Source organism: Poromitra crassiceps (genome assembly GCF_964638095.1).
Source record: "Poromitra crassiceps genome assembly, chromosome: 12".
Classification (NCBI taxonomy): domain Eukaryota; kingdom Metazoa; phylum Chordata; class Actinopteri; order Beryciformes; family Melamphaidae; genus Poromitra; species Poromitra crassiceps.
This window is the reverse complement of record NC_139632.1, coordinates 29,970,384-29,986,817: the sequence shown is the minus strand read 5'-3', so window position 1 is coordinate 29,986,817 and position 16,434 is coordinate 29,970,384. Positions and strand designations below refer to the sequence as shown.

At 42.2% G+C, this 16,434-nt stretch overlaps 1 protein-coding gene across 1 annotated transcript in view; it reads right to left on the bottom strand.

Annotated features, from left to right (window-relative positions):
- LOC310786503 (alkaline phosphatase, tissue-nonspecific isozyme-like) overlaps positions 1-11,520 on the bottom strand; it is a gene marked incomplete at both ends in the record, with an annotated part of 12,987 nt that extends 1,467 nt beyond the window's left edge. The window contains 9 exons of the mRNA XM_083647722.1: positions 784-900; positions 1,805-1,995; positions 2,404-2,542; positions 2,861-2,930; positions 3,438-3,563; positions 5,182-5,354; positions 7,357-7,531; positions 9,036-9,151; positions 11,469-11,520. Coding sequence (XP_083503848.1) covers positions 784-900; positions 1,805-1,995; positions 2,404-2,542; positions 2,861-2,930; positions 3,438-3,563; positions 5,182-5,354; positions 7,357-7,531; positions 9,036-9,151; positions 11,469-11,520 — 1,159 coding nt within the window. The remainder of the gene's footprint in view (positions 1-783; positions 901-1,804; positions 1,996-2,403; positions 2,543-2,860; positions 2,931-3,437; positions 3,564-5,181; positions 5,355-7,356; positions 7,532-9,035; positions 9,152-11,468) is intronic.
- Between the last annotated feature and the right edge of the window lie 4,914 nt (positions 11,521-16,434).

Below are 16,434 nucleotides of genomic sequence, written 5' to 3'. Positions count from 1 at the left end.
CCAGGCAGGAGTCAACAGGTATGTTCCCTCAAAGAGCATAATGGCATGCCAGGCAGGAGTCAATAGGTATGTTCCCTCAAAGAGCATAATGACATGCCAGGCAGGAGTCAACAGGTATGTTCCCTCAAAGAGCATAATGACATGCCAGGCAGGAGTCAATAGGTATGTTCCCTCAAAGAGGAGTCAATAGGTATGTTCCCTCAAAGAGCATAATGACATGCCAGGCAGGAGTCAACAGGTATGTTCATTCAAAGAGCATAATGACATGCCAGGCAGGAGTCAATAGGTATGTTCCCTCAAAGAGCATAATGACATGCCAGGCAGGAGTCAACAGGTATGTTCCCTCAAAGAGCATAATGGCATGCCAGGCAGGAGTCAATAGGTATGTTCCCTCAAAGAGCATAATGACATGCCAGGCAGGAGTCAATAGGTAAATCTCAGTCTATGTACAGTATTAAAATGTGTAATGTACAGAAAAATCTAAAATAACATTCTCCAATTTAGATGACACGTTCAGTAAGTGTTACCACTTTGTCAACCAAGGAATTAAGTTAATTACTACCAGCATTTGTTTTTAGTTTGTGTTGGCAATAATTTTGTGAGTGCAAAAGTATAGCTTATTTTCAAATCGTGAAAATGTCATTTTAGAAAACTCTTCATTTAGTTTTGACCTGTTTTTCAATGTAGATGTCCAGTTGCACCACAAGATGGTGCTACCACATCAGCTCAACTTCTCTAGAATGATCATCATGATGGCTGTTATGTACGGTGGGCTACACTTACATGAAATTGACTCATTCATATCTGGGCGAGTTCCATTGACAATCTGGTATCCTGGTCCATTTCCATACACAGCAGTGGTGTAGTGCTTATTGTCGTCAGCCATGTCTCTGGACACTCCTGTAAACCAGAAGACAAAATGGTATGTAGAGCTTTGTTCTAACTTTCTTTTCTTTTTTCAATATTTTATTTTTCAATTTTTCAGAACACAAAAGAAACAAAAATCAACAAGCTCAGACACAGGAAAAGAAGAGAAGGAAAAAGCATGCATATTACCAACATTCCAATATTACAACGTGGTGTTACCAGCCGCGTAATATGTGCTTGTAAGAGATGTTGTGCATGGGTCCCACGCAAGGAGTCCATGAGAAGTCAGCTGGGTGAGTCACTTGTCGCTCTTAACCTCGTCAAAGTAGGGTTGAGAATCTTTTAAGTGAGTTGGTCCTCAGGAAATGGAGTCTCTCCATCTGTATGATGTCATCAGTGATGATGTCATCAGTGATGATGTCATCAGTGATGTCATCAGTCTGAGGCTCACGAGAGAGACTGAGGGAGAGGGAGAGAGAGGCGAGGGAGAGAGAGACAGAGGGAGAGGGAGGCGAGGGAGAGAGACTGAGGAAGAGGAGGAGAGGGAGAGAGACTGAGGGAGAGGGAGAGAGAGGAGAGGGAGAGACTGAGGGAGAGAGAGAAGGAGACATTGTGTATGCCAGCTGCAGGGCCAGCTCGGCGAGCTGCAGGACGGGCGAGGCCGCGCAGCGGGCAAGAGAGAGACTGAGGGAATTAGAGAGACTGAGGGAGAGAGAGAAGGAGACATTGCACGCGCCAATAGGGCAGGCAAGGCCATGCAGCAGACGAGCTGCGGGCAAGGCCGCGCAGCGGCCGAGCTGTGTATGCGAGCTGCAGGACTGGCGAGGCCGCGCAGCGGGCGAGCCTAGGAATCGAGCGCGCGTAGCGCGTGAGATGCCTAGTAAAGTAATAATCACATTCTAAGACAAATTAGCTGTATCGTATGTGTGAGTTTTACCTAAAACTGAGTTTCCTCTGGCAGAATATCCTCCAAAGGCGAAGACGTGGGAGTGGTCAGCGGTCACCACAGACAGGGTATCGTCCTCACGAGTGAGTCCAGCCGCCCGCCCGATCGCCCGGTCAAACTCTATCGCCTCATGGAGGGCCATCTTGGCTCTGCCCCCATGGTGGGCGTGGTCAATTCTCCCCCTTGAAGAGAGAAAAAAGAGAGGCACATAAGCATGAGTAATAATGTACCTGCCCTTACTACTTTAGAACAGACATTGGTCTTTGTAACTCTCATTTCTGTTCGATTTATTCAACTTAAATCAGTGTACTGGTCTCCCACTGGAAAATTGAAAAGTCCAATGATCTTGCAGTAAGTGAAAAGCTTCCAAAAAGAGATGTGCACCATTTGAAAACTGTGACCCCATCGACAACATGATTACTGGTATGATAATAAAAATCACCAGTGAATGAATCACTCGTGAATCACCACTGAGGTTTTGTTTGTTGTTATTTCTCAAATGGATATATGCTAATGCTACTGCATTATGGACTAAAACCCTTCCATTCTTCCCTGAACGGCCTACAAGACCTACAGAAAAACAATGATACTCATCTTCCACAAAAAGGAAGAATCCTTTGGGGTTCTTGCTGAGAATCTCAATGGCCTTGACCATCATCTCGGTGAGGGAGGGGTCCGTGTTCTGGTTGCGGTCCAGCTCGTAGCGGAGGTCTTTGGGCTCAAACAGACCTAAATGTTGAGAGACATTGGAAAGCCCCTGCATGAGGAACTACAGTAGCCTACAAAACACGAGCCAATCGGTGCGTGCTTTTACCCAAAGCAACAATAATAATATAAGACTTTTTAAAACCAAATGAAACCAGATGTGAAGTTATGTTAAGTTTTCATGTGAGAACCGTTGTCCTTGTATCATATGTGTCATGTACTGTGAGACTCTGGAAAGTGTCTATATGTGTCTCAATCAGTGTCAGTGTCACAGAGACATTTGTACTATTGTAATTGGTGAATGAAGTGATTGTGATTCTGTTGATGCGTCTGATTTCTTACCCATCAGGTAGTCTGTCTTCACGTGATCGACGGCATCAAGATCAGCCTTGTTCCACACATATTTAGCATTCTGTGGGCCACAGACAAAGAGGAACAAACACTGTTAGGGACGCAGCTCCAAGCAACTTCTGAACCATTGATCTGCAGTAAGGCAGGAAGGGAAGGTTTAAAAAAATAAACAATGTAGTGTTTTCAAACTGACTCTCTCTCTCTCTCTCTCTCTCTTCAATAATATATATTCATATATATATATATATATATATATATATATATATATATATACATATACTGTATATATATATATATACTGTATATATACTGTATATATACACATACTGTATATATATAATTAAGAAAAATCCTTCAGGGATTAAAAAGAGGCCAACCTTTGGGGACTCATTGGCTCCTTACCTTTTACATTTTACAAGTAATCCGCCAAAAATGATCTGCTGTATGTCTGTCTGTATACTAAGTGATTTCAGATACACTTTTATTTTTCTTACTTTTTTCTTTTGTCACACAAAGGGTACGTTTTCCCAAAAAAGTCAGTCGTCCTTTAGCATAGCATAACATTGACCTTTTTGTTCTTCAGCCACTCAGTTACGAGATCCAGTCCATCATCACGGTCTCCGCTTACGGTCGGATACTCCACGTCCGTTACGTTTCTGGGGTACATGTACTGACGACCTCCACCAAGAATCACCTGCACCGAGAGACATGAGGACCAACAGTTCACTTAATACACGTCATACATTTAAGCATTTTCAGATTCAGGGGCTCAGTGTCTTGTACAAAGACAGTATAAGGAAACTATACACAGCTGTTGGCACTGCAGAGACACCTTTTGCAGAGACCTTTCTGGTACTGGCCAGCCTTTCTAACCTGATGCTCCTGTAGTTTATTCTGCATGTGTGTGTGTGTGTGTGTGTGTGTGTGTGTGTGTGTGTGTGTGTGTGTGTGTGTGTGTGTGTGTGTGTGTGTGTGTGTGTGTGTGTGTGTGTGTGTGTGTGTGCAGGGCCGCTGCTGGCCATTTGGGTGCCCTAAGCGTAATTGTTTTGTGGTGCCCCCCCCGTAAAACTTTCAATAACTGTCAAACGAAAGACTGCAAAATCATTAATTATGAACGATACTAGTGTATCTCACATTTCATTACATGTGGGAAACCAAACAATTGTTAGAATTACTGTACATGTCAGCAAACAAGTGATTGTTAAACTGTACATGCAAGCAGGGGCGGACTGGGATCATAATTCAGGCTGGGCATTAGATACCAAGCAGGCCAGGCCGATACAGGCCGACGTGCGTGCCGGCGTCCGAAGGGCGGCGGCGAAAAATTTGGGCTGTTTGAAGCCCAATTTGGGCCGTTTGAAGCCAGATTTGGGCTGTTTGAAGCCAGATTTGGGCCAGTTGAAGCCAGATTTGGGCCAGTTGAAGCCAGATTTGGGCCGGTTGAAGCCAGATTTGGGCCGCTTGAAGCCCAATTTGGGCCGTTTGAAGCCCAATTTGGGCCGAGTCCAATTTTACAATGAGATGCACCCTGAATAAAGTAATAAAACCACTAGTAAACCAGTAGGCGGCGCCTGGCCTGCTGTTCAGTGAGTGGCCTGACTGAGGGCACCAAAAAAAAAAAAAAAAAAAATTTTTTTTTTTTTTTTTTTTTTTTGGTGCCCTCAGTCACATGATGCCCTACGCAGTCTGCGTACTCTGCGTAATGGGGTGCGGCGGGCCTGTGTGTGTGTGTGTGTGTGTGTGTGTGAAACAAGTTTCTATGGACTAATGGACATGTACACACTGACTGAGGGATCTATGGCTAATATGTGAGTGTTGAACTATTGCTTTGGACGTTAGTTTTGACATATGGTGGTACTGATATTCTTCTCATTATGAATACATTATACATTGTGATGTTTCCATAGATGAAATTACCACATTCTCTTTCAAACTGGACACAAATTACCTTTGTAGATGGCCTATGGGTATAGAGCCTACTACCATCAATCTCGAAGGAGCCAAAACTGAGAAGAATTTGTGCTTAAAGAAGAAAATAAATATTGCCCACCAGAGCTACAGTATGTCTCCTGCAATGGTGCAAGTGGTGACACACAGCTCTTTGTTTTGGCGTTTTGCAGTGTTTTATTCTTTGCCATATCCTTTTCATTCTACTTCTTCATGATTGTTCTTTTTTCATCATATCAATGTAGTAATGTTTTAATAGGAGAACTGCCTTGGTCCACATGCAGCCCCCTGAGTCCTCCAGCCCCTTCCTCCCCCCACTCTACTGGATGAATCATTCTTGATAGCCTGTCCCTTCTTCATCTTACATTTATGTCTATGTTGTGGACCAGCTGGTAGGCGATGTCGCGGCAGCCATTTTGGACAGCCTCTGCGGGGAGGTCCGAGTCGGCGTACCAGCTCCGGCTGGCGCTGTGAGCGTAGGCGGCACCAGGGGAGGCGTGCTGCACCCGGGTCGTGGTGACGATCCCCACCGATTTCCCTGAAACACACAGAGGAAGCAGCTTTGATCACAATGTGGACATCTTTATTCTGTATTCTCTATCAGGATCCCAAATAGTTCATGCCTCAGTGTGCAGTGTGCACTTGTCTTCCAGGACTGTTTACATTTTTAATTGAGTTCAGTTATGTTTATAGCCCCTTATCACACAAGCACGTCTCAAAGGGCTTTACATAGCATCATCACAGTCAGATACTACATAATATTACATACATCACATACATACTACACTTTTATTAAGGATTACATTACCACACAAAGCCAGCATGTCTTTGGACTGTGGGAGGAAACCCACGCAGAACATGCAAACTCCACACAGACACAGGACCCAGGGAGGAGATTCGAACTCACTCAGACACAGGACCCAGGGTGCACCCAGGAAGGAGATTCGAACCCACACCCTTCTTGCTGTGAGGCGACCGTGCTAACCACTGGGTCACCGTGCCACCTATTTTACAACTCAGTTGACTACGAGGTAATCGTAAAGGTGATATCCACCACTGTTGAGCAGATACAAGACTACCGTATTTAAAATGTATTAAAGGCAGATATAAGACAGAAATTCAAGGTCTGTGACAACAATGTTTTCAAGTCAAGATGCCATTTCATCTTTTTTTAGGCTATTTATGTTGTATTTATGTGAATTGCATCAGGAGTGAATTCCACTCTGTAATTCTGATGTAAACAGTTCTTATGAAATTGGTTCTTAATCTCCGTCCTTTTTAACTGTTGTGTGGTGTTTGTGTTTTTTGTTACTCACCCAATGTTCATGGGTCTGAAGTGGAGGACTCACAACATTATTGGGTTTTTCACAATTCATGTAAAAAAAAAACATGTGTATGTGTATCCATGCGTATGTGTATGCATGCATGCGTGCATCGCATGTGTGTGTGTGTGTGTGTGTGTGTGTGTGTGTGTGTGTGTGTGTGTGTGTGTGGATTCACAGGCTACAGAGTGAAGGCAAACAGCAAACCTTTTCCTTTATGTTTTTACCAGTTTACTGGTTTTCACCTACAATTCCCACACTTTTATTAGCCTTCACCACTTATGTAATATAAATGTGTAGGGGGGGATTACAGTGTGCAGACTGTGCACTCAATGGAAATGTGTTATTTTATATGTTCTTCACAGAAAATGACCCAAGGTCAATGAGTCACAGATTAGAAAAAATAATTAATTGCATACCGTATTCTTTCTTTCGCAAAATGGGAAAACAGGTCCCACAGACCCGAACACCAGACGGGTTAAGCACTTTGAAATTAAATTATTTCAGCGTTCAACCAGTGGCATTCCTGTCTGGGTGTGCCTTTTACAGTATATCTATTAACATGAAATATACCACATTACATTTATAATGACACTGTTTTTTTTGCTTTCTCTTGTTTCTGTATTTATATTCCTTTGCTGCTCTGCCAAGCACTTTGTGATGAACCTGTTTGTTAAAATAAAAGCCAAATTAGACTGACTTGACTTAGACAAAAAAAAAGTAGAACAGTTCCATATTATTACCATATTTCCATAAGAATCTTTGTTCTTAAAGGGACAGAGGTTCGGGTAACAGTGACCTTATTCCAATGTACAAACCTGTAAGTAGGCTAGATCATGAGATCATGAGATCATGATCGCACGATAAGTCCATCTTGCCACGCTCCAATCTATCGGTTTGAATCCGAACCACCAGTGGTTCACACCAATCAGCACCCTATGAGGCAGCTAAGGGCGGGCTTTGGTGTGACGCCAGCGAGAGCGAGCCCGTAATAGACGTGATAGACAGATGGTTCATCCAATCACCTGTCAGGTATGTTTTGAAAATGCCTGCCCTTTGAAACGGTTTCCCGAGCGACTCGTTCCCAGGTGGTTATGTTACAACAAACCATCTGGCAGCGTCAGGTTAACACCTACAAGGACCTAACAAAACAATGTAAGGACAGATCAAGCAAGTACACTGGCATGAAAGCAGAGTGTAGTGTAAAGCGTTGCCTACCTGCCATCTTGGCGTGGTAGAGAACAGACTTGACTTCGTTACCGAAGGTGGCGCTGCAGTTGGACCTGGGCGTGGCGGCGGTGACACCCAGCGTGCCATAGTTTGCCTTCACACCGCATAAGTACGCTGTGGCTGTCCCCGCGCTGTCTGGCATCTGCTGGTCCACGTTGTATGTCTGCAGCAGGGAGGAAACACAAACACACTTATACAATATTCAAATTCATTGTGGGAATATTAAATAATATTCAGTATTTTACAGTTACACTTTCAAAAAAGAAGCTAAAGACGCATCTGTTCAGGCTGGCCTTTGTTTATCCTTTCTTGTTTTTGTCTTTTTATGTCTTGGTTTTGGGTCTCTCTCTCTGTGTCTCTCTCTCTCTCTCTCTCTCTCTCTCTCTCTCTATCTCTCTCTGTTGTGTGTTATTTTAGCCTAACTACTCCTGTGAAGTACATTGTCATTTGGCTCTGTGTCAGGTGCTACACATACAGTATACTGTATCAATAAACTTGACTTGGCGACTTACTGAAAAAGCTGAAAAATCACCAACATTACAAATGATGTGCAGACAGCCAGTCAATACTGTAGATACAGGTTTGTTTAACTCCGGTCATCCAGTCATCATCACAACCATTACGTACCTTTCTGCAGCCTGCAACATGCTAAACTCATGTCTGGCTCACATACCGTCAGCCATTGTCAAAAGCTCAAACAATGAATTTCGTCAGCTAAAATCAAACTAATGCAAACCTCATGTGTGGCACACTGCAGTCAGCCTGTCGGTCCTAACATCAAAAGCTTCAAACATAAAGTTCAGAGTAGAAAATGGCTTTTCATCCAATAAATCTCAAAGTCAACAAAGCCATAGTAGTTGTGGGTGAAAACGTTTGTGGGGACAACAGATGAAAAGTTGTTTGAATCCAGACGCTTTGAGATTATAGTCTCAGAAAGGATTAGATTCAAAACAGTTGTGTATCTAGGGACAACTCATGCATGTTCATTATTCACTCACTTCATTCAGGTTAAACAACACTATCGTTAAATAACTATTGAATACTCAATTCTGATTGGCCAAGAAAGTAGCACATTCTGAGGTGTGTTAATTCTGAATAACAGGCAGCTGTTACACATAAACATCACTCCAGAGTCAAGAAGACCTGTCCATGTTGTTGATTTATAATCAAATTAACTGGTGTCACCTTATACCAAACCTCTAGAATGTCCTGACAGACTGTATCTAGAAAAAGTTCCTTTATTTTACAAGAGATAAAAGGAAGAAGCAGTAAGTGAAACATGTTCGCCCCTAATCTTTTTGCCTTGTATAAAATACATTAACTTTTTCTAGAGTCTTGGTGTGTGGCAAGATTCAATCATTTGAAGCAGTGGTTCTTCCTGCACTTGTGATCATCATAAAAAACATCAGTAGTTAGTCAATTTTAGTTATATGTAAGTATGTAAGTTATACGTAAGTTTGGCTTTCATGACAAATGATTACAGTATAGCTGTGTCCCCTAATAAAGAGTCAATATGTGACATTATGTACATGTGTTGTGTTTAAAGAAAAGTAGGCTACAATAAACTGTTATCCCAAACTACACACATGCATGAGTTGAAAATGACACATCCCCTTATGAGTAAGTATATACATGTATAGCGGGCCGGGGCAGGTGTGCGGTCTGACCTTAGATAACGCCAGGTAAGGGAAGGTATCCATGACCAGACTGCTCTCCTCTCCAGACTTTCCTTCCAACTGGCCTTTGAGGATCCGGGCGGCGGTCACCGTGGTTACGCCCATACCTGCAAGCAGGTGGAAACACACCTGAATATTAGATAACATCGGCCCGGGGAGGCACAAGGTGGGCTTTGTGCCCTGTGACCCCACGCCTGCTGTAAGACCAAGCTGATGTGAGAGTTAAAAGACGGGTGTTGACATCATGTCAGGTATTTACAATGCTGAATTTCACATGCTGGAAAGGTTTTGTTCCTAAAGGAGAAAGAGTGGCAACTCAATTACAAAATGACCAGAAGTGTACCAGAAGTCTGGTACTTTTTGAAGAAGTAGTAGTTGGTAGCATAAGTTCTTGGTTGGCAACATTTTTACAGTTGTATTATAACAATAACTTTTAAAAACTGAATCTTTAATCCAATTGAATTGAAATCATTTTAGAGATTGAAATAATTTAAGAGATGCTGAGTAAGGGATGCAGGGGACGACTGTCACCAAGAGACTAATTCTGAAGGAGAGAGAGAGTGCGCGTGCGTGCGTGCGTGCGTGTGCATGTGTGTGTGTGTGTGTGTGTTTGGGTCAGCAGGGTGTAGTACGCTGCTGTAAATGTGGACCATATATCTATCATTTGCTTATAATATGGTAACCTGGGCTGAATGTAAACATATTGCCAAATAGTTGTTCTCGGGGCATGGGGTTTTATAGAAGGCAGTAAACAGTAGAAACTATTTTAAGTGTGTTTTAAAGGTTTAGATTTCGGTAATGCGGTTTCGATTTCATATCAGCTAAAATGATCCAATAAAGGCTTTTAGATTTATACAGTCAGCTTCAGTAGCTTTTTGTTTGTTTGTTTGTTTGTTTGTTTGTTTGTTTGTTTGTTTGTTTGTTTCTTTCTTTCTTTCTTTCTTTCTTTCTTTGTTTTACATGAGGCTACTTTTCCAAGTAGCCGGATATTCCAATTCTCTCTGGTGCAGGTGCGCTGGAAAGTATCACTTGAGTCTTGAGATAGGAAGATCCCACACACTGCTCTTGCTCAGCAACAATTTATTGATCATCAGTAACGTTTCGGTCCCCCTGAACCTTCGTCGAGTGTTTTACAGCATTTCTGCCACAATGATCGTCAATAGATAATGCTCCACTCTTTCTGTGTTCACAGGTGTAGGTCAATCAGTCTCCTGTGGGTGTGTCTCTCAATAATTGACAGTGACCATCTATCACCTTGAAAAGACCCAAGACAGAGTTGAACAAGTGTAACACCATGACATATTTACACACAACATATACTGTACAGTCTATTTACAGTGATATTTACACACAACATATACTGTACAGTCTATTTACAGTGATATTTACATACAACATACTGTACAGTCTATTTACAGTGATATTTACACACAACATACAGTACAGTCTATTTACAGTGATATTTACATACAACATATACTGTACAGTCTATTTACAGTGATATTTACACACAACATATACTGTACAGTCTATTTACAGTGATATTTGCAGAAATTGCACAACTATAAAATCTATAAATACTATAAACTATAAATCATTCAACTGTTCCGTGTGCAACATTGATCTTGAACACACCACCAAACAAGGTCTGTTTGATCCCAAAGCTCTATAGATCATAACATGCCATGGAATCTCATCATTCAATCCTTTGGGGATAAAGTTTTTGCAAATTATAAATCCAGTAAACCTCTCTTCTATTCCGAATTTCCTCAATATGTCCCACTATTATCTCTCTGGCAGAGTCACTTTCCCAATGCCCTGGAACCTGAATGATGAGATGTCATGTTTGAAGTCATTGAAATACTGCTATGGGGTAATCTCTATCATTTCGCCTTATGGAGCTGTTACGTTCACTTATTCTTTGTTTGGTTGACGTGATGTTTTACCCACATAGGCTAGCCCACACGGACATTTGATCAAATTACAATAACATTTATACAGGATATAAATTTCTCTATAGTTACATCTCTTTGTCTTGCTGGGACAGAATATCCTACTCTTTACCCCGTTTGCACCGCAGCCTCTTCCTCAGGGTGCGATCACACAACGTTGGTTATCTTTGGTCTGAGCGACAGAGGAAAAGTTTGCTTTGTTGCATTTTGTAATTTACTTTAGATTCACATTGGCCAATTATAAGTGAACCAAGGTTTGTGAAAAAACAATCCACAAATTGTATTCTGGCGTTTGGGTTGCTCTCCGAGTGGCCTTCTAGCATAGACTGTATCCTTCTAGTTTACTTGGTCATTTGGTGCCACCCAAGTTTGAGTAAAATGGATCCCGAATGGCCAAATGGACAAAAGTAACTGACTAAGTTGGTGTGAAAGCCTGTCTCAATTTTGGTGTGAAAACTTGTCTCAGACTCACCGTCCCCCAGGAAGAGGATGATGTTCTTGGCTTTGTTCTCGTTCGGCTTCATGCTCAACGTGCTCTGCAGTACCTCCTTTGCCTTGCTGTTCCAGTAGCTGGCATGGAGCTCTTCCTCTGAGGAGAGACAAGACAGAGAGACTTACAACAGGTGCTCTGAGGAGGGACAAGACAGAGAGATTACAAGAGGTGGACAGGTCATCTGAGGAGGGACAAGACAGAGAGAATACAAGAGGTGGACAGGTTGTCTAAGGACAAGACAGAGAGACTTACAACAGGTGCTCTGAGGAGGGACAAGACAGAGAGATTACAAGAGGTGGACAGGTCCTCGGAGGAGGGACAAGACAGAGAGATTACAAGAGGTGGACAGGTCCTCGGAGGAGGGACAAGACAGAGAGACTACAAGAGGTGGACAGGTCCTCTGAGGAGAGACAAGACAGAGAGACTACAAGAGGTGGACAGGTTGTCTAAGGACAAGACAGAGAGACGGGTGGACAGGTCCTCTGAGGAGAGACAAGACAGAGAAACTTACAACAGGTAGACAGGTCCTCTGAGGAGAGACAAGACAGAAATGCTTACAACAGGTAGACATGTCCTCTGAGGAGAGACAAGACAGAGTACAACAGGTGAACAGGTCCTCTGAGGAGAGACAAGACAGAGAAACTTACAACAGGTAGACAGGTCCTCTGAGGAGACACAAGACAGAAAGGCTTACAACAGGTAGACATGTCCTCTGAGGAGAGACAAGACAGAGTACAACAGGTGAACAGGTCATCTGAGGAGAGACAAGACAGAGAGACTTACATAGAGATTAATGTTTTACTCGAGCAGACATCGACACATGACTGCTGATGGATGGAATCACACAGCGGGATAGTCTCTCACCATCCAGCAATGTCTTACTGTCTAAATGACGTATCTTACTTTTACATTTCACATCAGGCGTCTCTAGTTGACGCCTCTTATCCAGTTCGACTTTACAATGAGCGCAACAGGAGAGTAATTAGATTCATACCATCTAGGAATAGTAATCGGATTACTTGTTTGTAGTAAGAGTAACTTCACGGTATCAGATATACTGTAAGTTAGCTGGTCAGAAACCTGGCCCACATGTAAAGTTCAGTAATTGGAAATACTTGCATTAAATTGAACTTCTCAAAGGAAATGCTATCCTGCAAGTTATGCAAATGCCTGTCAAGTACAAAGAATAGCACAAAAAAGGAATAAACACAGTGACACTTGAGAAGAAAAGTAGGTCACTTTAAAGTGCTCAAACAAGTTACTTTTAATACAGAGTAACTATAGGAACTGATTGGAATTATAGGAGCAGTAATGTTGCCCAAAACTGTAAAAGGGTCAGAGCCATAATAGAATGAGAAGTGCTTGGAAATAAATACAAGAAAAAAGAGAGAGAAAATACTCTGATATTGTACCCATGTTCAGCCATCTAATTCAATTGTGGGCCCATTTTGTACGAGCCTTTTTGTCTGTTATGCTATTGTGAAGGTGGTTCTAAAAAAGTGTGGGTATGATTTATTAAAGTTGAGTTAGTTTATTGTTTTATTGTATTTTTCTGTAGCTTCAGTAGAGACACAATGATCAATAGAATAAAAAAGGTCATTGCCAGTATTTGGAACAATAGCATATGAAACAATATTTGAAGTCTGGTAAGAACGGCAGTTTTGTCTCTTTTTCTTTCGCCACTGGAGTTGAAAGTCTACATGGCCATTTAAACAATTAAGTGAGTTTCATGACTGCTTGGGCCTTTGAACTCTGCTTGTATAATTTCCAGATGACATGGGCATAAGTGAAAAAGGCAATATTCTTTGTATTCCTTCCTGGTCCTGAAACATACAGTTTTTGATATGTTCTTTGTCCAGCAACAGCAACATGTGACAGATCCTTACCTGAAACAGAAAAGGCCCAACTCCACTCCACCGAGAGGAAAAGCAGTAATCCAGTAAAGACGAGGTTGTGTTTGCCAGCCATGGTGTTGTGTGTGTGTGTGTGTGTGTGAGATAATGACATTAAAAGTTAAACTGTGGTCCCTTTATAGAGGGTATGCACACCCACTGGAACACGCCCCCTCAATCGGGAATGAGTGTCAAAATGAGTGTCAAGTTCCTCCCTGAGCAGCAGGTGTCACTTATCTAGGCTGATTACGGCATTCAAGCTCAGTCTTGCTGTGACTCAGTGGGCGTGACCCCACAGTGACTTCTGCCTCTGTGACATCACATGCATACCCTCTATAGCTGCAGACAGGGAGCAAAGGGCACATGCAGGAGCTGTCTTGGTTGAACGAGAGGTTACTTACAACACATGTCTTGAACGTGACATGTGACATGAGCGAGGTCTGTCGTTTATTATGATGTGTAAGTAGTAAGTAAGTAGTAGTAGTAGTAATCACTTCAAGCCTGCTGAAATCAGGCAAATGTGGGTTTCCTGCTCACATAGAGAATTTTTGTCTTTGCTTTCTTTCTGTCTGGTTATCGTACCTGTAATGTCTCACAGTTCAGACGTCACTTGTTCACCTGTGGTTGAGTTTAGAGAACAGGCTGCTTACAGCAAGAAGGTCCTGGGTTTGAACCCCGCTCTGTCCGAGGTCCTTTCTGTGTGGAGTTTGCATGTTCTCCCCGTGATCGTGTGGGTTTCTTCTGGGTGCTCCGGGTTTCCTCCCACCATGAAACACATATGTTAGGGTTAATACTCCGGTCAAAGACATGTATGCTAGGGTTAATACTTGTGTCAGACAGTGCCCCTGAGCAAGGTACTGGCTCATTAATGTTAATCTGAAGAGCACTCTATAATGAGACCAGGATCTGTGTGGGTTTTTTTAAGCAGTGCAGCCACTTCTATAAGTGATGTGTCTGTCCGTTCTCACCCGAGGTGAGCATGAAATGTAGCTTAGGCCCCTCCCCCGTCTCAACAAATCCCGGAGTGGACTTTTGAGTTGAAACTGGAGTGAATGGAGTTGCATAAAACTGCACCGCTTACTTCAACAGGGGCGTGATTTTTTTTTTATTCGTTCTTGATTAGCTGAACTGTAAATGTGGCTGCGATAAGGAGTGTTATCTGGCAACTGTTAACCAGGAACATTGTTAATCATTGTTGTTGTCGAATAACCACTATAAATATATACATGCCCACTATCATCTCATAATGATGATGATTACAATGATTGTTGCCATAAATCTTCAATTTTCTGGTAAGCTAATATATACAAAACCCAGCAGATCATGTCTGAGTGGCGTGATGTCAGATTTTAAGGTCACAGGTTTGATAACATGTGATCTTCGCATGAAAAACGAATGGTTTGCTAATGGTCGAGTGTATACGAAAGTAAAACAACTTGTGTTATTAGCCGAGGTCCCTCATGTGGGATGATCATTACAAACACATGATTCACTGCCAAGGTTTGTTACAGGCAACATAACTCTATTTTAAACGCTAGTCAAGATCCAAAGGTTTCCAAAGATACTGTACCAAATATGCCATGCTTAATTACAGGGAAATGTACGGTGGCTGCCTGGTGACATCAATATATTTTTTATTATTGCGTGGCCACGCATTAGTATCTCGTGGCCATGAGTATGTGTATAAAATGATGCACAACAAGACATCTGGATTTTACCATTTGATTTAATGGTGCAGCCATACAAAATGGCTTCTTTGGTTTGGATGTCACTTAGGGTGCTTTCACACTGGCGCCCCGGTACCGTTCCCAAGCACACTTGTCCCCAAATTGACCCCAGTTTCGTAACGTTTGATGAGTGTGAACGTTGCGTTCCATTCCGCACCCGGGCGCGCAACGGGGAACCGTGACAGGATCCACTTGAAAAGGTGGTCTGGGGAGCGCTTTGGCACGCAACACTTGCGAGTGTGAAAGCCAACCGTTCCGAACCACATAGACACACGGGCGAGGATACACTGCAGGCATAGTTGATGACGCAAGAGCACTTTCGTTTCTGAGTGCAGAAGAAATGTTTTCACACACAGCAACAGAGTTTCTACTGGCAGGATACAAACCTTAACCTCGACTTGGACTCAAATCCTCCTAAATTTAGGCATAAGTAATAATAAGTGAGCTTACTCTGCAAAGTAGTCTAGTAACTCCAGTCATCAGATAAATGTAGTGGAGTAAAAGTAGTTTCACAAAATGGAAATACTCAGTTAAAGTGCCAGTACGGCAAAACTGTATTTAAGTACTTTAGTAAATGTTCTCTTATTTTCCACCACTGGTACTTTTAAATGTTGTTTATCTCCTGTTTTGCACTGTTTTAAATGCACCAAGTGCCTGTAAATTTTATTTTATTGGCAGAATACAAACCTTGACCTTGACTTTGACCAAGAGCTCAGTATGGACTGGAATGTGTTATCAAGTTATTGATTGGGTAGCACAGTGTCTGAATGCTTAAAGTGATTGTATCATAACACTGTTAGAAAGGTCACAAGTTTGATCCCTGCATCAGCTGTTTGACCTGTCAAACGCACTGAAATCCTTATGCTCACTCACTCACTGCTGTAACAACTAAATGTCTAAAATGTAAATGTAACATAAACAATTACTACAATCAAATGTGTTGGAGCATAGACTCAAGAAAATCAGGAAAAATCAAGTTTAGTTTGGATTTTTTTACATAACTAACATTTGTAAAAACAGTATAAAAATACATTGACAATATCTGCTTATAAAATACATTCATGTAGGACAATCCAAATAGATTGCATGCCAAGTGATAAACAATCCTTACTATTTGGAACCAATGAGGTCAAAATACAAACTTATAAAAAGCTTAAAAGCGACATGTTTTCCCTGCTGAGAGACTCAGGAGGAGATACAGCATATTAGCATGACTTCTTGTAAGCTCTGCTGGTGCGGCAGGTTGACTCATAGGTTCAGGTCCCGTAACCGTCAAGTCAGAGTGGACTCCCAAAGTGACCAAAGTGTACATCAACTGCACATCAT